Source organism: Fringilla coelebs, assembly GCF_963513975.1.
Source record: "Fringilla coelebs genome assembly, chromosome: 7".
Classification (NCBI taxonomy): domain Eukaryota; kingdom Metazoa; phylum Chordata; class Aves; order Passeriformes; family Fringillidae; genus Fringilla; species Fringilla coelebs.
In genome coordinates this window covers 10314861-10338198 of record NC_140035.1, presented here as the reverse complement: position 1 = coordinate 10338198, position 23338 = coordinate 10314861, and the positions used below count along the sequence as shown (strand labels likewise).

The window sequence follows — 23338 nt, the reverse complement described above, 5'->3', positions numbered from 1 at the left end:
CCCTCCTGTTCAGGACTTAAAACCAATCCAAAGCTGACAAAGGACAAGCCATTCATGCTGAAGTATAGACAATTTGCAGAGTACAATAAATGTTGAGGCAGCCCTGCTCAGCTTCTGTCATGACTGTTTGGTAAAAACATTTGTCCATAAGAATTGTGTCACCAGTGGGAGAGGTTGAAGAAACAGAGACAGCAGTGTCCCAGGAGAGGAATTCAGGGGATACTGCCTGTGGTCCTGACCACTGTGAAGAATGGTAGTATTTCTGCAGGACCCATTCTGCAAGGCATCTTTCCCTTTGCAAATTCTTTGCATATGCGAAGAAGCAAATAAGGCAGGCAAAGTAAATCCTTCTAAAGTAAGCTATTTTTCACAGGGTTTGGAAAATAAAGGAGGGGATAAGAAAGTAGGAGAGCATTTTGTTCTTTCTATTTTTAAAACCTTGGGAAGCACTTACAAATTATGGCAACAGTGGGACAGACATGTACCTAGATGGAAAAATGATTCACAAGGTAGTTTTTTGATCTTAATTATGATTTCTGATTCAAGTGAATGGCTGAAAAGCAGACTACTGGATACAAACCTTGAGGCTGTGTCTCAGCCTTCCCAGGGTAAGGCCTGCTCCCAGTGAAATCAAACTGGTGATTTTAGGAGCAGGGAGAAGAAACTCTTGTCTTCTGAATCCAGTGACAGAGTCTAAAAAGGTGAAGTTAAAAACACCAACCCAGCTTGGAGATCACAGGATGGAAAAAGAGAAACAAGCCAAGAACAATGCAGAAGGATTGGGTGATTTAGATATCAATTTCAATCAAGAATAATTCCAGAATCTTAGTAAATATATTTTACATATATACAATTTCAGAATCCAGGCAAGGCAAAGATGCATAGGGGCAGTTAGAAAAAAGAGAGGGGCAGTTAGAAAAAAGAGAGCCTTGCAGTACATGGGCACATCTTCAAGTCTTTCACGTCTCTGGCAATAACAACATTACTTGTGCAGCTTCAGGTTCTCTGCGTTGGCATTTTGTCAACAAAACCCAGACAGATCTTAGTGGCTCTGTTATTGTGGAACAATGATAGACATGGATAAAACCTGTGCTTAGTAGCTTTGCTGTGAAGAAGTGCCTGGAAGTGTTGACTTTTGCAGGACTAGTCTGTAGAATGCTCATGCACAGGACTTATCTTTAAAATGTCAAGGAATATTAATAAAAAAGCCCACCAAAAACAAATAAAACCCCAGCTGCAAAGCCTGAGGCAATTTTAAAAATAGCTCTGTGTCCTATTGTGGGATCAGTTTTCCCTGGAATGGCTTTTATGTTCAAAATATCTTGAAATACTAGTTTCTTGGCAGAACCTACTCAAATATTTTCACTGAACCTTAGATGAGACTTATTGTCTGCATGTCCCTAGGAAGCACTCCCTAGAGGAACAGGAAAAAAAGCAGTTGTAATTATACTGGGGGGACATACTGAAATTTCCTACCAGCCTACCAAGTGTGAAATAAATATTGCAGAGTAAATGACATTTTTTCAAGAATGAACTGAAAGGGGCAAAGAAGCTGATCCCTACTTATAGCTGGTGTTTCAGTGCAGGTAACTGCAAATCCTCAGAAAGAGGTTTTGAAACTTTTCTGTGAGTAAAATGGAGAGAGAGTCCAGACTCCATGAAGCTTTAGCCCCAAAGAAAGCAACTGATCTACTGGATCATGACTCTAGCTGGTATAAAGCAAAACAGCTCTACTGGCTTCAAAGAGGATGCACTGATTTACCTCACTTGAGTGTTTTGCCAAAAGTTTTTTATACCTGAAAGAACAATATTTTTATTTGCATTTTACAGCACTAAGTGGGAGGATAGAACAAGAAAGAGTAATGGCTTTCTTATCTAAAAATAGACAATGCATTAATAGGAGAAAACAAGGTTTGCAAACTGAATTTTACAGAAAGAGCTGTATTTACTGCTTAGCCTAATGAAATGTAATCTTAGGAGTGCTTTTACATAACCTGAATTGCAGAGTATTCAAAGTACCACAGTTTGATAAAATTAATGTTTTCCCCTGATTTGAAGCAGATTATCAAAATATCTAAATCAATACTAATCAGCACTAACCAAGCTTGTATGGAAGATGGAGTGTGGGAGAACACTTAATGTCTGAGAAGGCAAAGGATAACAAAGCAGATTATTTAAGGAACTGCAGCATGATTTCTGAGGTGTCTCCTGTTGACTGTATTGCTATAAAGATAAAGATTTTGCTCAAAAATCACATTCTCTTGTCCAGTTCTCACATTTATGATGTACACGCTGAAAGAATATGGAAAAATCATATTGGGATAACAGGATACCAGTGCCTGCATCACTGGAAGGATGCAAAGGGTAGGAGGGGAAATAGGTATCTTTGTTTTTATGAGTAAGGAAAAGGATTTTTATTTTCCATTTAAAGCATTTTAAAGGCTGAAAAATGTCCAAATTTCAATAGATGAACTGCTGAAGTGGGTGAATCTCTTCTTTTAATATTTATGTAGCACTATTCCTTGGAGCCTGAGACATAACAGTCTCAATGGAACATTATTAAGAAAATTAAAATGAAAAATGTAAATGTAGAGGAATCATAGGCCTGTGTAAGTTTAAAGAAAGGACCAGGAGTGGCTACACTGACTACTCTTCTAAAATCCAGACTTAGCAGTCTGCTAAATAGTAAAAGGCAAAGCAAAGATGTATTCTAAATAATGCTGAGGAATGGTAAGACAGAAAGCCAAGGAGCAATCATGGACGGATCACACCAGGATCACACTGGGCTCCACAACCTTATCAGCTCACTCTAACTAAAGGAGAAAGAAGCAGCAAGAGTCAAACAGATCTTTTGTTAAACCCACATTTTTAAGACCAAAGTTTTAATTTGTGAGCAGCTAACACAACAGATGAATTGTGGAGGTATCAGGACAGAATTTAGAGCTTAAGAATAATGGAGAACAAAATGGGAAAATAATTAACACTAGTAGGAAACTGTGCCTGGACTAAATTAAGAGAGTTGGAGAAGGAGTGACTCCCTAAGAGCAGCTATGCAACCTGCTTGTAAAATTAATATGTGAAAAGGAGCTGCACATTTTAATTGAAATGAAAATGATTATGTTTAAATATAGCCCACTGTCAATGTGGTAAACTCTTTAGTGAATTGACTTATGTTTTCCCAGTTATTCCATGTTTGTTAATGGAGTTTATAGGAGTTTTTGAGAGAAAGACACAAAACACAGCTCGTTTCCTTTCTGATACTGTTAAAAGAGTTTCTGAATATATAAACACTTCTTAATAAGTATTCAAGACAAATGCAGCCAGTTCAACAGCTATTTAGCCAAGACTATTTGGTGCTGAAGATTACTGCAACTCTATTGCAAACTTGAAGCTGCACAGCTGATTTTTGGCTCCTTGGATATGCCCGAGGCTGTTACCTCTCTGTTACTCATAGTACACAACCAGTGCCTAAAAACTTCCTGTTCTCTGAACATTAACTGGAATTTTACAAGTGAGAGCAGGGTAGAATGAGGTATCATCATTTCCTTTGCTCCAAGTGCAGCACAGCATTACTCATAATGGATTAGAAAAAGCCAGCATGTATGCACTGATCTTTGTGGGATCCCCAGTTATTTCTGCAGTGAAAGGATTAGGGAATAGCTGCCACTAGCATGTTATCTGATTTCTTGTTTTATAGCTACAACTTTACTTTTTCTCCTTCCCCCAAAAAATTCCTCTCATCTACTAATTGTCTGAAATAATTTATTTCCTAAGTGTACATTCTAGAATTATGATAATATCAGCCTTCCACTTTGAAAAAAGGGCTCTAGTGATGAATTTGGCCTGAGTGATCACCAACTACACCTGATCAATATGGTCAAGTTCCTACATCAATCCCAACAAAACTCTCCACAAAGCTCTCTTGGCTCTCCTTTGTTCTCGTTCTTTCTTCCATCCCTGAAGTTTTGCTGAAATATCTCATTCTCTTTTCAGTTCAAATGAAACCACCAGCATATCATAAGAGAAGATGCCCAGGGCACACACACTGAGGTGTGGAAATGTACCAGCAGCAAGCAGCAATTCTCACAGTTTCTGCTCTCTCCTGTCAAGGTTGGTGACCTGAATGAAATTGAACTGGCATTTCTAATCCTGACAGAGATACCAAATGATAGAAACACCCCTGATCCCAAAGGAAAATAAATTCAAGGATTTCTGTAGACATGATCTGCTCAAATGAGCATTATGAATGTCCCAGATGACCTGGGCCAATTGCAAAAAAGACAGCTCTGAAATAAGTTAGTTCACAGCTTATTGCAGACTACAAAGGGCTTAAATCTACTGAAGAGCTGATTTGCATGAAGGTCATAGCACATGTGGCTCTATCTACATAAATGTTATTAATAAGACTTGAAATTAAGCATAGAAAAACTTCCTTATAGGAAATCTTGATATTCAACAGCTATAATTTTCTAAAACACCCTTTTTTGGTGAAAAATGAGTGTTTCATTTGACTTCAAATTCTAAAATATACGGAAGCTAGTTTGTATCTGCCTGTGATAGCCCATGAAAACTTCACTTTGAGCTAGGAAACATCTACATAGTGACACATCCATCATTTGGGCCACACTGGTTGGAAAAAAACCTATATCTATAAAAAATTAAACTCATTGCTTACAAGCTAAATAGGTTGAATTTATTAAGAAAATCCCTCCTTTCTTGCATTAAGAAGATATGCATAATTTATTTGTAAGTAGGCAAAGGACAATTCAGACTAGTACACCTGGACTAAAAAGTGAGTGTGTGGAGAAAACCAAATAATTTTCTTCCAGTGTAATGGACTCAAATGCCCATGATGATGAAGTAATTTTAATAAAGAAAGGCCCAAACACTAGCCAAGTAAAGCAACTACATCTATGCATAGTAAATAGCACAGAATGATTTCCATTGCAGGTGTAAAGTGCTGTGGCACTTTCTACAAGGCAAGGATCCAGCAAATCTAACTCTTCATTTAAAGCACAATTATTCTACCAGAATAAAATAAAATTAAATTCAAAACAACTCTTCCAGATTTTGTAGGAATGACAAGATGTTCAAAGCATCAAGGTGCCTTATTTCAAAGATAGGTCAGCAAAAGGAGACTACAACTTACAAGATTCAGACATTTTGAACATGGCCAGGAAACACTTTTTCCCCTTAAAGGTATGGACTTTGAGCAACTGCCCTCCCTAGACAGCTTGTTCCCATGGAAAGAGGCATCCTTACAAATACCTAGAGATGCCAAACACGATAAACAATAGCTCCAAAACTTAGGACATTGATTGTGGTTTTCCTTGCTAGAAATTGCTTCCCACATTGCTGCCACAAAGCTTTGTTTTACAGGATCACAAAAAGAAGCCATACTGCTTTGTCCTTTTTTTCTGACTCTTCTTGTGTTTCCTTTCTTCTCTTGGAGTTTTATTAGTTCTTTTTTATCCCTCAGAAATTTCTGTTCCTTTAGTACCCTAATATTCCACTTGAATAGGATGGGACTCCACTTCTTCGAGTGGGAATTTTAACTTGAGGGTAAATATAACTAATTGGTCAAAGGGAACAACCTTCTTTTTCACAGCCAACATACCTGAGCTGAATTTCATACTGCCCAGCATGACGAGACTGCACATTCCTCAAGACCAGTGTGAAGATATCTTCATTTTGCAGGATTTCACATGCTGTTCCTGGTATTATTTCCTTCCCATCTTTAAACCAGTGAACAGTGGGGAAAGGATCTCCAGCAATGGCACAGGATATCAGGACATTTTGCCCAGGAGCTGCTGTCACTGATCTCGGTTTGCTAATGAACCACGGCTGAATACCATCCTGAGGTTCTGTAGTTTACAAACACAGTTTACAAGTCAGAAGAAAATGCCAAGCTTGAATGTCACCACTAAGCTAACTAATTTCAGGGAAGGCAATCACAGGCAAGGAAAGTTATTTTGAACATGCATGGTCTAAGTTTTTAATCTGAAAATAAGTCAGACTTTAATTTTGGAAGTAACTTGTGTTCGTACTAAAATTAATCATTTACTTGGCACTTTATTGGCTTGATCCAAGCTTATATTAAGAGCAAAACAAAGAGACTTTAAAGCTGCCCTAAAAGGAATCTTGGAGATTTGTCCTTAGAGAATATGGGTAGGAATAGCTTTAAGGGCAAGTAACAGTACTATGACTGCTGTGCAGTTGAGAGCTCATGCAATAAATCATCATTAACAATTGCATGAAATTGCATTTAATCTAGAAGACTGACCCCAAGGCCAGATCTCAGGGGGGATTGGAGGAGAAGGAAGGTCTGAATTCAGAGCAGACAGTGACAACAGACTAAACAGCTCTCTCAAACACTGCAGATAAGATATTCAAGATATTCACAGTGATTTCCACTAATTCTCAGTAGTGGCTACGAGGAAATGTCAATATTCAGTAATACTAGAAGAAGTCCCTGTCACAAAGGTAGTGTGTGCCCAGTCACAGGAAGTTTGTAGGTACTTGAGTGTTCGCTCTGGGGTTAACATCAAGTCAGAAGATTCAAAGCCAGATTTTTTGCAGGTAGTTCTCAGATTGCAGAAATCATGCCTTCCTCACCTGCTACCACTACAATGCTAACATTAAAGCCAGGATACCTAGCTCCTAGAAAGCTTTTTCAAAGAATAAGGACTTCCATTAGAAACAAAAACATATGAAAAGATTTACTTTAATCCATAGTTAAGTAAGCCTGATAGTTATAATCTAAAGCTGCATTTAGCAGAAGTTTTGCACTGTCCCTAGAAATAGGACTCAGGAATGCATTTTTGAAATAGTTACATAATGTTCCAGAGCGAAAAGATTTTTTTAAAGCTGCTTCTGCTCAATATCCTGTTTAATTCAGATGCAGAGACTGAGAACTTGAGCATCCTTCACAACAAACCTTATAAACACTCATGTATTTTAAACAGATATTCCTCCAGCACATTAGAATAATAATTTTCTTTCACCATTTTATAAGGTGAAGAAGAACTTTCTACCTTGAACTGTCAATGTAGCCTGTGTTTGACTTTCTCCTACTTCATTCCAGGCTTCACAGGTGTATTTGCCTGTGTCTTCAGGAAACACCTCCTGGATGTACAGACTGTACTCATTGCCTTTCTTCTCAAAGTGGAAATCTTCTGTCTCCTGGATTTCTTTCCCATTATGCAGCCAGATAATTTCAGGAGATGGGTTAGCTAAAAATAAGCAAGCAACAAAAATCTGAGACACACACAAAACCCCACCATATGTCAATTAAAAAAAAGGAACAAGTTTGGGGGTTTTTGCCACCTGATTCTGCAATTTCATCTTCAAAACATTCAGGAATTTCTATGATTAACTCTGTCAATGCTGTGTAATGTGAAATGGTCTGCATTATTATGATTAAAATACAAATGAATAAGGGAAGCATGCATAAAACACGAGAGGGAGCATGAGTTCTAGACACCACAAAGATGGTTATTAAGAGTTTCTGATACCAAAGTTCATACCAGGACTGCTCTTTCTGCAGCACTACTCTTACCCCAGCTGACAGGAACTCAATCTTTTTTGGTTCACAACAAAAGCTATTACAAGGACACTTCAACAAGAGGACCCATATTAAACTTACATCATTAAATCATTCCAGTCAAGAAACACTTCTACAGGTCTGAACATGTTTAAAATGGACAATGTTCAGCCACACTGAAGATCACATTCGACCAACCTAGCTTTTAAAAACTGGTTCCTAGAAATATTATTTCTAAATGCAAAGACACCTGCTAAAAATATGAAAAAAACCACACACTTTGCAGCAGGATTTAAATTTTTTATGCAATACTGCTCTATAGCTACATACCTGATACCTCCACAGTCATTATCACTTGACTTCCATCCATTACTTTGAGGTCAGTCAGGCCCTGAAGGAAGACGGGTGCAAAAGTCTTGTTTAACTTTGCAGCCTGTGCATTCTCTGCCTTCTTGCTGCTCTTCTTTTCTGTGAAGTCAAAAAAAAGAACAAAAGGGGTCTCTTACTGGAATTTTCATTACCAACTTTAACTGACCTTAGGCTCAACATGATTTCGAGATAGTGGTTTTGCTTCAGCTCTCAGAAGACAAAAATAACTGAAAGCACCTAATATAGCTGTTTTGCCTTGCCAGTATTCCAAGCAGAAAGACAAGAAATAGAAATTGAACTGTCCTCCATCCAAGAATCCTCTTAAATCATTGTTAACAGATATCAGAGAGCATCACTAAGAAATCATTTTTCCCCAAGCACACACTCTCAAGTGAACAAAAAAAAACCCAAAAAACAGGCAAAGCAACCCAAAAACTTGTAACCAAAAATTCAGTGCCTGTAGTCACTGCTAAATTAATCTGAACACTCTAGGGGATGTTGCAATTTGCCATTGTTATGATTGATGAGTTAGAAATGTAAGCACGCTGCAGGACAGGACTTGTAACTCTGTAAGTAATTACAAACCATTTACATTGTTAGATGGACAATATCCAATCGGTTTGGGTTCACCACACTCCTCTCCTGCACTTCACTTCAGCAATTGATTGATGGGGAAGACTGAAACCTGAGGTTATCAATATATATCAGAAAACTGTTGGATTAGGGCTTTTAAAATTTTTCTTTGGAGGCTGTACAATCAAATACTGAGGGAATTTAGAATTAAATAATCCACTCTTAAATCTATCTGTGATATGCTGTTTCCACTAGCCACAGCCATTCAGAGGCTGTGAAACAAGACCATTTAACTGTGATCTATATGGCACACTAGACCAGGAGTCTACTCCTGCTCTAAAAACCTGAGCAAAGACACTTCTGAAGCCCAAACAGTGATCGTGACCAAATATAAAAAGTCATAAATATTTATCAGTCCCTTGGATACACTTTTTGTTTGGTTTAGCTTGTTTTCAGATGTCTTACGTCTTGCCTTTAAAATTCCAGCCCTACGTTCTATCCACATGTGAAAATATTTTTATTTTGCTTATCCCTACCTTCAAAATTTTCAAAGGAATATCAATCCCATCCAAAATAGTATTACAGAAAGTGCCAGGCTGGAGGAAAACCACAATTCATAAAATTAGTGATTAGAAAAAAAAAGACAGCAACTCACTGAGAAAGCCCACTGAACCTCCTGAGGTAAAAAGTTGTACTGGGGTAATTTGAGCTCAACATAAATTTGGAAGCAGCCTGGAGGGGAAGTTTTTCCTCTTCATTAGCAAAGCTTTTTCTAGCCAAAATCTTGTCTCACTGGCTCATGCTGCAGGTCTTTTCTTGGCACTAAGCAGGGAGACATTGATGCATGTGAGAATGGAAATATGGGACCTGAGTGAGACCCATTTGGATTGGTGCTATGGAAGCACAACTCTCAAGTGCCTGATTCCCCACCAGACAACACTGATCAGCCTCAGGGCTTCCCACAGCACCTGCTTGGAAGTGACCAATGCTGTACAGAAAATAGCCAAGAAGTTGGGGAAAACTCATCTAGAGAAATAAACTCCTGTGGTTCACTATAGCCCTCTGTTTTGTAATGGTTACTCAGAGAAACTGCTGTACTCAGCAATATCAGCACCTTCAGTGCTCTAATCCATTTCTCCCTCAAAGGGAAACTCTGTGTCACAAAATATGGGGGAAAGAAGAAATCTACACAATGAAAAAAAAGGAGGAAAAGAAAGGAAGAAAAGGGAAAAAAACCCCAATAAAATAGTAAGACAGGAAAAAGGCATAGGAAAAAAAAAAAGAAAAGTATGGTTTAAAAAAAGTTCTTTTTATGCTTTTTACTGAAATAACTGAAAACACTGCAAATCTAGAAGGCAGATATACAAGAAGAGGAAAGCAGGGAAAGAAAAACAAAAGCAGAGGTGTGGCTCTAGCCCAACATAGAAATCATGGGTAAAACAACCACTATTCTTACCCAAACTTGTGTCATCAAGGATACAGCAAATATATGGCTAATAAGTCTGATTTCATGGCAACTTGAACAGGGTCTCTTCAAAACACAAGCTTCCCCCCCCACTCTAAAAAAATATAGTTTTAAAGGGGTTCTCTAATCTCATGCTACTGTTGTTTAGAAGTGTATGTTAATCAGTAGCATTTTGTGCCAACAATTTAATCAGAATATCACAAAAATCATCAAATATTTCTTGATTCAGCAGCAACAATTAAAAAGACTTTAGTTCTAACCCATAAATGCTATTTCATTAAGAAACCATGGGGTCTGATTTCATGCAATTTTTTTTCCTTTACTTAAAATTTGATGTTATGGACTTCTAGACTTAGAAATAATTAAAGTTATCGACAGACAACTTTAGTTTCTCACAGATGTGTTACACAAGACAATCCAGTCCATTTTAATTCTGTTATTTAGTCTAAAATCATTGCATTTTTCTCAGAAGGGACTGCTACAATCATGCAGAGGCCAAATTACAAAGCCTGAATGTTAACTATTTTCAAATTCTTTCAAAGCTTGTAAATGCTTTTAGTTGTTTATTTATGATAGCACTATGCAGTGACTCAGTGTTTGTCTGATGAATGTTTTAACATTTCACAATTTTATGAAGTAGTAGCAGTACTCTACATATAATATACCTAAGGGCTCCTTCAATTTTAGCCTTACAGGTCTTCTTTGGAAACACAACAATAAAATTGATTTTGGAATGAAAAAATGTGATGCTGATCATTTGAGATTAAGCAAATAACTCCTATTCCCATTTATGTTGAAAAGACTTCCTTTTGGAAACACCTGGCCTTATTTTGACACAAAACTATTGAAAGGAAAACCATGCATTAAAAAACTATAAACTGTTTGCAAAAGGGTGGCTTCAAGTGCAACAGTCATAGAAGTTCTCATTCCCTAGCCACTGCTAGTGCTTGCTAGTTTCATACAAGAACAAAATCCATGACTTGTACCAGGAAAATAGTAGGGAAGCAGAAATGAAAACAGGACACAAACAAGAAAACTGCACAGAAAGTCCTGGCCAGGATTAGTGCTGGCTTTCCCTCATTCCTCCAAAGCCCCCATAACCACATAAACTCTGCTGGGGTTCAAAATCCATACGCTCTCAGGGGGTGCTGGCTTCAGAGCCCAAAGCAGGAGGACAGAAGGAAAGGAAGAAGGCAGAGGCAAAGCTCCCAGCCAAGATACTGCAAGTCACTGTGCTTCTGGCTGTAACATCCTCTTTCATAACGCTGCAGGGCATTTCTGCTGCCAAAACTACGGGCAATAAAATACGGCACATCTGGCACCAGAAAGGAAATCTGGAACCCAAGGAAAATTTTGTTTGACATTAGCATAAAGGCATGACTTCATTATGTATTTATGCATCCTCAAGCTTATTCAGCTGGATGTGAAAAAAGAGGAGATCTGATCTCTATTATGTTAATGCTCTCTAATCACCTATAGCCATTTAATAGCTCCCTCATCACTCTTAATTCTTATTGCTCTCACATAGGAGTAGGTTCACCTCTAAGAATGAAAACATAGACTATAAGAGTCAACACGCAGTTACTAAAAATTTCTCTGTCAGTTAATTTTCTCTGTCCCTTTCCCTTCCTCAATCAGCTTCTGCTGGTGCACTCAATTCCCTCCCCCCCATCACGCCAAGGCAGTTCATGGGAGACATCAGAGAGCTCTACCTACTGCTCCTACAGATGGGCTTGATAAAACACAGGTACATTTCAATGACTTCTTTTCAGACCTTGTGTCTAGTTTCCTTTATTGTAGCTTACAAAAGCTGCCTCCATTTTATAAGCACAGCTGTTGGTTTCACACAGGTCAAACGGTGCAAGGTAATACAATAGAGAGCTATGATTTTCTGAGAGGCATCTCACAGAGAACAAGTTTTGCACAGAGCCTGGCACAATGTGCAAGCCCAGCTGGAGCCTTTCTAGTGGACAGAGATCTCTCTGTCATTTCAACAGGTTTTTGATAAGGTGTTACACAGGGTGATAGATTTAAAAGTCCATCACAATAATCCCACTTGTTTCCTGTTTTTTGCCTTTCCTCAGCCTTTAATATGCATGAATGTTGGGAAACAGCAAGTAATAAGATGCACAACTCAGTGGGAAACACAGCCTGGGAGACCAGAAATAGTAAGCAAAGTATGTAAATGGTACTTTTTATACCCACATATATTTCCAACAAAGCAAAAGGAAAATAGGCTTTTCCCACCACATTCCCTTACCCCTGAGGGTTCATTTTTTATTAGAAAGGCACTCTAATAAGCACTTAAATCTATGTTTTAAAAAGCCACTTACTGTATTAAACCCATAGAGATTATGGAGAATTTAAATGCTTTCAATTTCTTAGGAAAAATACAAATTCTCGGCATATTCAGATGGCAATGGGAAAAGATGCATTATCTTTGATATAAAACTATTTCTATGAATCTCTTATTCTGTGCTCCATGATTTGTGTAATCAATAGTAAGATAATCTATCTACAGAGACTAAATACAAATATGGTTTATTTATTAACCTGCATTATTAGAAATTTAGAGCGATAAAAAATGCTCTCCTTTTATTTGAATTTTCTCAATCCACGTTTTAAAGAGTCCTTACATTAATTTAATCTCTGCATATGTGCAAACTGGAAGTTATTGCAAAAGGAGTCTTAATGTTAACTGTGGGTTTAAACCAAAAGAAACTTGAATTTTGAAAAGCCTTGACCTGGATCAGCACTTAGGACTTCAGCATATTTGTAAACATATCTATATTGATAAGCAATGGTGAATTATTGAATTGAAGGTGCATATGTAATAGAAAAGGTGAAAATTCATGCTGCACTGAACACTTAACCTAGTACAAGTCAATTGCACAATACACCTGTACCAGTTGAAGGGCAATTATGCAACCGACTATATATACTCTAAGGTAAAAGACACAGATAAATCTATATCCTTGAGAGAAGGAAAAAAAGAATCAATAATTGCACTGTGCCATTCCTATTCCCAGATTTGCTGCCAAAACTGAAGAATATCCATATGAGGATGCAAACTTCAATAACATTTCCCAAGACCAGACCTGGGTTTTACCTGTGCTGTAGTCAAACCAGTTAACATTTTATGGACATCATCTAGTCTAGGAAATTTTCTTGTTCACTTGCCTACCCTGATGTACTGAAGGCATTTTCATGTGAGCTGCAGAATGCTGACATCTCCTGTTGAAATATCAGGACTCCAGCATGCTGGGCACTGCACAGAATCACACAATAATTGAGTTTGGAAGGAGTTTCTGGAGATTGGCCTTTCCAGCCCCCTGCTCAAGCTGGGTCAGCTACAGCACAGCATTTACACACAGCCCCAGGGCAGCAACTCAGTGGCCAAGGCCAGGGTTACAACTGGTCACAAGTCAAGGACACGCAAAGAGTAGAGAGTTTGCTGCCTTGTGTTCAGAGCACTGCAAAACCTCACAGTGTTTAGTCTTACAGGAGGTTTAATTATACTGGAGGAATCTGTTTGCCAGCATTGTGAGGTTGACTGCCAAGTAATGCCTGCTCCGAGCCGTGCGGAAGGGCTGCCTCGGCAACATTTACCATTTATGGTGGTTAAATATCATCCTGGCTCACAGGCCAATAACTCAACTGAGCTGAGGAGAATGCTGAACTCAAAAAGCTCTGTGTGAGCAGGCTCAGAGAGAGAAGCACCAGATTCCACTAAAACCACTCAAAACAAGACTTGGGTTCACACACAGATCTCAAGCTTGAAAAGAGTTTCACATCCTCAAATGTTTTTGGCATCAACAAATCCAGTCACTACTAAATCTTAAGCTAACAATGGTATCTGTAAAGTTAAGAGATTTTATAAGGCAAAAAATTGATATGAAGACACACATTTGTCTTTCTGTAAAGCGTCTTTGCCTCAGGCCTGAGGCATAACATTTTCTACGAGCTTTTCAAAAATTCAAAACTTGATTTATAATAGCATAAAAATGTATCAGGAACCTTTGTGTTCCTGAGACATCTAGGAACATTTCTGCTTTATAAAAGATCTCAGGTTAGTATGCCATTTTGCAAACGTAGGTCATGACAATTAGGTGTTCAATGACCTAGCAGTGTTATTTACACATTTACCTCCCATCTTTTTTTTTTTTTTTAAGTTATAATCTGATTTTTTGTAAATGGAAGGTAAGATTTAAGAGCTGGAACAAGTTATAGTCTGCATGCTGCCCTTGCATGACACAGAAAAACTGTTAACCTAAGACTGACAATGCCCTAAGCCTGTACCAGTCAGGGTGGTTGGGCATGTACAAAGGAGACCAAGTTCCACTTTATCTTGTCTGGAAATCTTTATTTTACTCTGGGCTAGGCTTTAAGCCCTATCCTGCAGCTCCATGTATGCTCCTTCTTTCCAGAGTCTTTCCTTTGCATGGGATACCACCAGGTCAGCATTTTAACCTCTTTTGCCAATTCAGTTTGTTCTGAGTTGCTCCAGTGGAGCTGTGGAACAGGCTCCCCAAGGAGCTGGTCACAGCACCAAGCCTGCCTGAGTTAAAGAGCCATTTGGACAAGGCTCTCAGGCACAAGGTGGGATTCTTGAGGTGTCCTGTGCAGGGCCAGAAGCTGGGCCTGATGATCTTGATGGGTCCCTTCCAACTCAGCACATTCTGTGATTCTGTGCAACTGAGATGGCACCCCAGAAATCCCACTATCAAAAGACTGCACCAGTAAGAATCATGATGGGGGTGAACAGTCAGAATAAAATAAACTGTCTCAGGTGAATGGGGTCTACAAGGATGATCTACTCCAGCTGCCTGACCAGTTCAGACCAAAAGTTAAAGCCTGTTGTTTGGGACATTGTCTAAATACCCCTTAAACCTTGACAGGCTTGGGGCATTGATCCCCTCTCTAGGAAGCCTGTTCCAGTGTTTGACCACCCTCTCAATAGATGACTTCTGATGTCCGGCCAGAACTTCTCCTGGCACAGCTTTCAACCATCCCTTGAGTCCTATTGTTGGATTCTAGAGAGAAGAGAACTGCATCCCCCTACCTCCCTCTCTGCTTCCCCACCTCAGGAGAAAGCTTCAGAAGAGTGTAGAGGTCAGATACAAAATAGAGGTCTGGGTTCACAGCAGACCACTTTGCAGTCAGCAGACCAAATTCCTCCCTGACAGTCTCACTGGAAGCTTCTGCAGCCAAAGTGGTGTTTGCTTTTGCCTTCAGAGCTGTCTGCTTTATTAATGACTTACCCTGTTTGCAAGTTATTTACATCAAGTAATTGCTCTTTTGTCACTGTCAGAGACAGCAACTCCATGGAAGGCCTGAGAGCCTTATACCTACCAAATACATTTATAAGGCAGCTCAGCTGTCCACTGTAACAAATTCTCCAGCATTAGAGACCAGTCTGACAGGCAGAACTTCAGGAAAGGTGCCTCATGTACACTAGATCAAGCCAGGTCAGCTCCACAGTGAAAACAGGCATTCTGCTGAGGCAGTTCTATTTCACCTTCACATGTATAGTCTCAATTTTTTGTGTGACTGCACTGGTAGATTTTAATTTAATTGCAGGGAATCATGATGCATAGATATACCAGTTCCATTAGAGAAAAAGTGGGCTTTGCCTGAGCTGAAATGCAATAGAAGCACAGTAAGAACAGGCAGTCACACAAAGAACATGTGTCCATGAAGATGCCACCAATCTAAAGAGTTACAGCCCCTTCAGCCTTTCCCTTCTCTGGCAAATCCACACTGGAAACAAAATTAGTTGTCCTGTGGTAATGTTCCAACAGTTCAGCTCCTCTCTTGGGTGAGTAAAAGGATACTGTACTAAGAATGCTCTTAGGGAATCCCTCAAAGACAAATAAGGCTCAGACTGAGAGCTAAGAAACCAAATCTGAAGCTAGACTAATATAAGTGGGGAAAAAAAAAAAAAAAGAGGAAAAACACAACCCCATTGTATTTCTGGTTATTGTTGGTGTCAAAAAGATATTCTAAAGCAAGACCTGTTTGGCATTTAAGTCCATAAAAGATAAGGTATCTCTAGTATGGCATTGCGTGTGGTTAGTTTTCTCTTCTTGATTAATTTATACTAAAAATATTTTGAACCAAGATACTACCCTGGAAAAAAAACAAAACAAAAAACCAAAAACAAACAAACAAACAAACAAAAAAAACCAACCAGAGTCTGTGCATGTGGCCCAACAGTCAAGCCTTCTTTAAAATGAAGCTGCAGAGAAGCACTTCCAGTAGCACACAGTTCCTACCCTCTGTTCTATTCCTCTGCTGCAAAGGAATGCTGGATGCTTCCCTTAGGCAACTTCTGGAGAGTTTTGAAAATTGAGCTAATCCTGTGAGGTAGTTTGATGGCTGTTGGAGTTCCCATTAGCTAATCCACATCAGCTGCTATTGAAAACATTCTCTGGGATACCATCACACCCCTGCTTTCAAAACTATGCAGGTTTATATTCAGTGAACAGGTTTTATATGCATTTTGATGACTTCCAGTTTTCAGCTGAAACTTTGAGCACTATAGAATTTGGCAATCCAAGGTGGGACAGTTTGCCCTTTGACCAATGCAAGGCTGTTCCCTACTGTTATAATAATCATCTGTTTTCTGTTACTTTAGTACATAATAATTTAATGCTCAGAGTATTTGATCATGTGTCACAGTTGATTTAAGGGTAGAGTTTTTTCATTTCTTTCTTGTCTTTTTATTTATTTTTCTGTCAGCATCTCACCTTTTAATTTCATTTATAAGAAATGTAAATGCAATTTCTGACATTTAAATTTTTCTTATTCTGCATGCACTCATCCCTCATTTTCATCCAAATTTGGTTCCCCTTTTTCTGGAAACGATTTATAATAAGAAACTGTCTTTAGAGTGTATTTTTGACATTGATGTCACATCTTCTATCATTAAGAGCTTTCACACGTTTTGCTTTGCCTTTAAGTTTTGTTTTCTAGCTGGCATTCTGTTCCACATTTGGTCTTGAGGTCCTGCAAGAAGTCAATTAAAAAAAAAATAACCCCAAACTAACTTAGAAGGGTTATAGCTATTGATGAACCATACAGAATGCTGGACTGAGATCTCTGGGGCACTCTTGAAAGCTTTGCAACAGAGTTTTTTTTGATGCTCATGACTTTTCAATACAGTAACAAAACCCCTCTCCCTTTCACTTAGTGCTCTGAAACCAATTTCTACAAAGACAAGTGGTCCCACCCAGCTACTGCTCTGGAATGCCTTTTGGACATTTAATAGGACTAGACTGGCATATTTTGTAAAGTCATCTCTAGTCACTTATGCTTGAAACAAAGCAAAATGCTTTCAAATAAGCAGTGACTTTGATAAGCTGTCACAAACATTTCATCAGTGCTGGCAAGTAAGAGTGCTCTTTGCTCACCTTTGGCAGAACTATGGATCTCAGAGAAACAGAGCTGTGGCCTCCCAAAGAGAGGCTGCTTATTGCAGTGAAACCTTCTTTAAACCATTAATATCTAAGAAGGCTCATTCTGAGACAGAAAGAAAAACAACCCACAACGTGAAGAGAGCATTTCTCATGACTGAAGGAAAAGATTCCTACCTGAAAGGTTTTCTTCCACCTGGTTATATTTTATGGTCCCACTCACACCAGATGGAAGAGTGACAGGAACAAAACAAACTGGTTTTTCAGACAGCATCTCCCTTTGCTGCTCTGATAAACTGATTGCAGAAGGGACTGTGGCAGGCTTTCAGGTGGCTCTAATCTGCTCGTGCAGTGACCAATGAATGACTACAGTAATCGGCTTGGAAGGGCTACAGGCTGCCCAACATAGACACTTATGCTGGGGAGGCTGCTCTGGGAAAAAAAAACATGAACAGAAAGTGGTGGGGGAGAAAGGGGAACAGATGTGAGTCCAGGCAAATGCACTGCTGGCAGGGAAAGAGAAATGAGGTCAAGAGCTAATAAGCAGGAGCAGCTCTAGCTGCTGAATAGTGTTTGCTTACAAGGAGTATTAGGCCTGTATTAAAAAAAGAAAGAAAGAAACAAAACACCAGCAGTGCAGAAAACAAGCATCAGCAGAGCATTAGAGCACTGCGGCTGCCAGCCTGCCCTGCTGCTCTCGCTGCCCACACCTCATGTGCTCCATCTCAGAAACAGCCAGTGGTGCTATTTCCTGGGGCAGGGGGGCTGCAGAAATCTCAAGGAGTGTGCAGTGGGTCAGGTATTTTGCTTGTCCTTTACTGCAGAGCTGCAAGGCAGAGGACATTCTCCTAGGAGTCTCAGCAAGTGCTCTAGCTTGATACCATACCTAGTGAAAGCTGGACCAGGCAATCACCTACCCCTCTGACATGCAGAGTCTGTTTGCAAAATAAAAGAAGCTTCCCACATGCAGTATTGATGTGGTTTGGCACAACAGAGCCTACACTATTCCCACTCTCCCTGCAGTCCAAAATCACAGGTAGCACACCCAGGTACTGGTGTGAATGTTAGGTGATTAAATATCCCTTTGGCACATTTTTTCCTACAGGGGGACCTGACCTGTAACTCCTTGTCAGTGATCAGTTAACTGTCAACCACATATCAGAGGGCTTATCTCAGGAATGAGACAGACCTGAAGAACAGTCACCATTCCTGGGAGCTGGCCTTACCTTCCAACTATACCAGTTATTTCCTCCATCTGCCTTGCTTTTATACTCTGATTGTAACAGCCTCAGCAAAACAGTAACACCAACTCACTACACATGCGCATCCAGAGTCAATTAACTTTTCCTCACCTCAGCTTCCTAGTCATAAAAAACTGAATAAACTATTCAACCATCTTGATTAAAAATTATTAATAAATTCATAATAAATAACTTTATAATTATTTCATAGCCTGATTAATAAATTCATAAATGAAACTGAGTATCTGCAATCCCCATCAGTGTATAATCACCATATATTTCAGGTGACCTGAATGTACCCTGGATATCCCTGTTAAGAGCTGGTTGGTTTGCTTGTTTTTTTAAGTAGGATGCCTGGTGTATTTAAAAATGGCTTGTATACCTATTTTCATATCATAGAATAATAAGAAAATTGTAATATGAAATGTGAAAATGTGAAGACCAAGTACAATAGCTTGCACATGCAATAACAGGAACAAATCAGTTATGCACATGTTGTTTAAAAACTTTAAAAATAATGTGTGCATCAGCCCCAAAGCCTGCCAGATTTTGATTTTCCTGTGTGTAGAAAACAATGCATAAGAAAAAAAAAAATCCTACAATTAGTAGCAAATGGTACCAGTTCAGGGATTTCTATAACTGAGTGTTTGAATAACACTGAACCATATTTCTCACCTCCCAGGCTTAAATACATTAGGCCAATTGATCTAGCATTCACCCAGTGCACTCCACTCACTGCGAGGCTCAGTTAAGAAATAATTCTCATGGTGAAGACATTTGTTAAGGTGCTTTTTCCAGAGAGCCCTGCTGAGTCTCTGTAGTTCCTTTCTACCTGTGTCAGCTTTGTGAAACTGCTGACAGAGGGAGGACAGCTGTCAGGGCTCACCTCATCTACTTAGTCCTTTACAAGGCCAAAATCAGCTTCACCTTAATTAACTTAGTTTCTCCACAGACTACCCGATGGATCTACCCCAACTTGCTCAGCCTTCAGATCACTTACCTAAGTAGAGAGATCTGAAGTGATCTGAATATGGTAATTTCTCACTTTAAATAAGCAGAAGACTGATGAATTTGAATCTTTTAAAGACTATTACATTTCTATATGCATCCCATCCATATGAAATGTGGGACTTTTTTTTGATACAGTGCCAAAAGCCTCTTACAAACAACTGAGTACCTTCACCCTTTTCCATACAAAACTAAGGAGCAATACTGAGGCTGCTCAGTGCTAGACAGAATTTATCCAGCTCAAAAATAAGGAAGAAAAAGACAACCATAAATGAATCTGAGACTGATGACTCAGAAGGAAAGTTATGCCACAATTAGCTTAGCTAATTATCCAGGGCCCAATGCAAATCATGCTGAAACTACTGGAAAAAATCCCACTCTTGTATTTAACTGGACTTGGAACAGTAACCCTTTATTGGGAAAAGGACCTTTAAAATGTTTCCTACAAGAACTTCCTTTCACAAAAACAAAGTAATAGACCATCAAAAAGGCAGATAACACCTGTAGCCTACTAGCAGTTTAAGGATCATCTTGTACTACAATTCAGATGTGAATTGAACTGTTTGACACTCACTATCCTTGCTGTTAACTCTTCTGAGTTATCTATGAGCTGAATTTCATTTAGAAAAATAAAATTGAGTTTTATTGTTAAGAGAGGCTATTCACTCCAGGCAAAATTTCCCCACTGATCAGAGTAGATATGTCCCTTCACGAGATTCTTGCTGCAGTAGAATAGCAAAGCCAAAAATGGCAGTATGGTTTGAAATGCAAACCTAGACAAAGATGTGTCCAAAGACCACAGAAGCAAGTTAAGGAAAAGCTGAATTCTAAGACTGGTCTGATACTGATGATATGCCAAGAACATCCATTCTTTCTTAGATTAAATATGGCTTACTTTTCACATATAAAAGGAAAATATTTCTCTAACAATGAATGAATGAACTGAGCACTGCAGCAAACTTGACATCCTTAAATCATCTTGGAAACAAAAAGGACTTGGGTAAGGATGGCTTACAATTCAGAAACGATTTTACAGACTTTATTCCAAAAATCAATGTTTGGTCGGGAGAGGATTTTTAAATTTTTCTCCCTTTCTACACATACAACCATTTTCTGTTGTAATCTGTTTGCACAGGCTGAGCATTTAGAGAAACCTTAGTAGCAGCATTCAGAGACTCAGAGAACTCTAATGCCAAGAAGCTTTTGATAGAGATTCTGATGGAAAAATATACGCAAACAGAAAAGAGATTTGCAAATTAGATTTTAAATTTGGTACTCTTTTTGGCAGAAAAATACACATTGATTACAAGTTACTGTAATCCTCATGGCCACAGGGATAAAATGAGTTTTAGGGAAGAAAAAGACAGGATAGCTAAAACTGTAAAAATATTAAACATAGAGTTATACAGCCTGTCATGTATGTTCTTAATTCTGCTCTTATTCTTCCCCCTCCCTTCTCCATGACTCCTAGAAAATAGAATAGGATGCAGATGAGAGAAACCAACTCCCCATGATGGTGGCAATGCAGCCTTCCAGCCCAGACTGTGCAAAACGCAAGAGGAATCCAACCCAGTGCAAGAGTGACTCCATGGCCTGAAATAGCTCAGCAGAGCACACAAGCCCAGGGAAAGGCTCCCATGTTAGCACTGCCTGTCAGCCCTAAAATAACTCAGAAATGCTCTGCAAGAGGGGACTGTCCCTTTGGTTTCTGAGTCCCAGTCAAGGATCAGAAAGCCCCAGGTCAACAACAGCTCCCTTGAGGTGGACCACTCTCCACTGGCCTTTAGCTAATGCCGATGAAATGCTTCAGAGAAATCATAACTGATAACTTTGAGAACAGATTAGTTTCAGGTTTATTTTAAATTGATGTTTTCTTACTTTATGCCATTTTTCAGGAGGGGAGGGTGGAGAAGGGATGATTATGTTTCCAATTTGGTGATCAAGAAATTAACTCAGGTTTACCAGAATTTGTTTTTATTTTAACCTTGTCACACAGAATAGGGGCAGACATAGCACTAAAGAGCTGTAGACAACCACCCCAGAACACTGGTAAACAAAGACAAAACTTAAGATTGCAGGGATCAGGGTACTTTTCCCACCAAACTGAATGCACACATATAGGGCAGGTATTATTTAGTCATTAAAAAAAGGAATAGTTCCCTTGGCAGCTGTCACTCAGCAGTCTGTAGGACGGGCAGTGACAAACTGCTGTAACTTTGGGGAAAAATCATTTGCAGGTGAAAAATACCAAATACAGGCTTGATTGTAGAGGGAGGGCGAGTCTGAGGGAGGGGGATTGAAGAGAGAGGCAGGAGGGAATAATCTCCATTAAACTAAAGATCTGAATAGACGGAGGCCAGGTGAGATTGAAAGAATAAAGATCATGATATTGATGGATACTACCTCACTGTTGAATTTAACCATGGAATTCTGTCACCTCTTGTCTTCATTTTGAATTCTTTTAGAATGTGTTTGTTGAGATTCTAGTACAGAATTATGGCTTTCATGAACAAATCAATTCTGTCAAATCAGCACTTTGTCAGATTTCTGAGACAACAAGTCACCTCAATTGCTTACTACAATGTTCTTCTGGTACTTTCACTACCAAAATTCCACTTATTTAGAGTTATCTGTCAGTTAGCTGATAGACGCCTGTTCAGAATTATACCTGATAAATCCTGGCAACAGAACAAGAATATTGGCATTTGCTCTCACAACCGCAGTCCCTGGCATTGGTCTCTGCTCTGTCTTCCATGAGAAAGGAGAAGCATCTGCCTCCTCCCTTTAACATTCTCTGATGAGTGATATTGGTGATACTGCAGTTATTTTTTTTTCTTTCAGCTGTCCAGGTCCTTTCTTACACTGGTAAACCTTCTCCAGAACAGCCTCACTGCTCTCTACACTAAGCCCTTGGAAAGGTCAAAGCACCAATACCTTTTTCTGAAATGTGCTTATTACATTACACTACACTTAAGTGTGGTCGTGGTGTTCACAGGGGTCCCAGGATGAGGGAAGAGACGAGAATGTTTACTCCATGTTTCAGAAGGCTGATTTATTATTTTATGATATATATTATATTAAAAGAAAATTATATATTAAAACTATACTAAAAGAATAGAAGAAAGGATTTCATCAGAAGGCTAGCAAGGAATAGAAAGGAGTGATAATAAAATCCTGGGACTGACCAGAGAGTCTGAGACAGCTGGACTGTGATTGGCCATTAATTAAAAACAACCACATGAGACCAATCAAAGATGCACCTGTTGCATTCCACAGCAGCAGATGATCATTGTTTATATCTTGTTTCTGAGGCCTCTCAGCGTCTCAGGAGAAAAAATTCTAGCAAAAGCATTTTTCAGAAAATATCATGGCGACACTTAAGCACTTAAGTTGCACACACCTCCAAGGGGGAGAAGAGGTACCCAGCTGACAAAAGCTTGGAAAAACATGGAATCCGCTCACTCTGTTAAGGATCCAAAGTAATTTTTGTTTAAAAAGGTTATATTATTGTAGTAATTACAATAGTCAGAGATATTCACCTTTGACTGTGACCTGAGCACTGCAAGATGCCTGTCCTGTGTTGTTTTCAGCCAGACAGGTATAAATTCCATCATCTTCTGGTAGGGCATCTTGGACAGTCAGTTTTGCAACTCCATCTTCAAAAGTGGAATGGGCATATTGAATTGGCTGGTCTGCAGACAGAAAGGAAAAGAACTGACTTAAT

The 23338-nt window shown here is 39.0% G+C and overlaps 1 protein-coding gene across 3 annotated transcripts in view; it reads right to left on the bottom strand.

The window, feature by feature from the left end:
- The window catches only part of MYLK (myosin light chain kinase), a gene marked incomplete at its 5' end in the record, with an annotated part of 136959 nt that overhangs the window by 75085 nt on the left and 38536 nt on the right, over positions 1 to 23338 (bottom strand). For all 3 annotated transcript variants that reach the window (XM_084209727.1, XM_084209728.1, XM_084209729.1), the window contains 4 exons: positions 5618 to 5864; positions 7035 to 7232; positions 7874 to 8011; positions 23154 to 23306. In XM_084209727.1, the coding sequence (XP_084065853.1) occupies positions 5618 to 5864; positions 7035 to 7232; positions 7874 to 8011; positions 23154 to 23306 (736 nt within the window). The remainder of the gene's footprint in view (positions 1 to 5617; positions 5865 to 7034; positions 7233 to 7873; positions 8012 to 23153; positions 23307 to 23338) is intronic.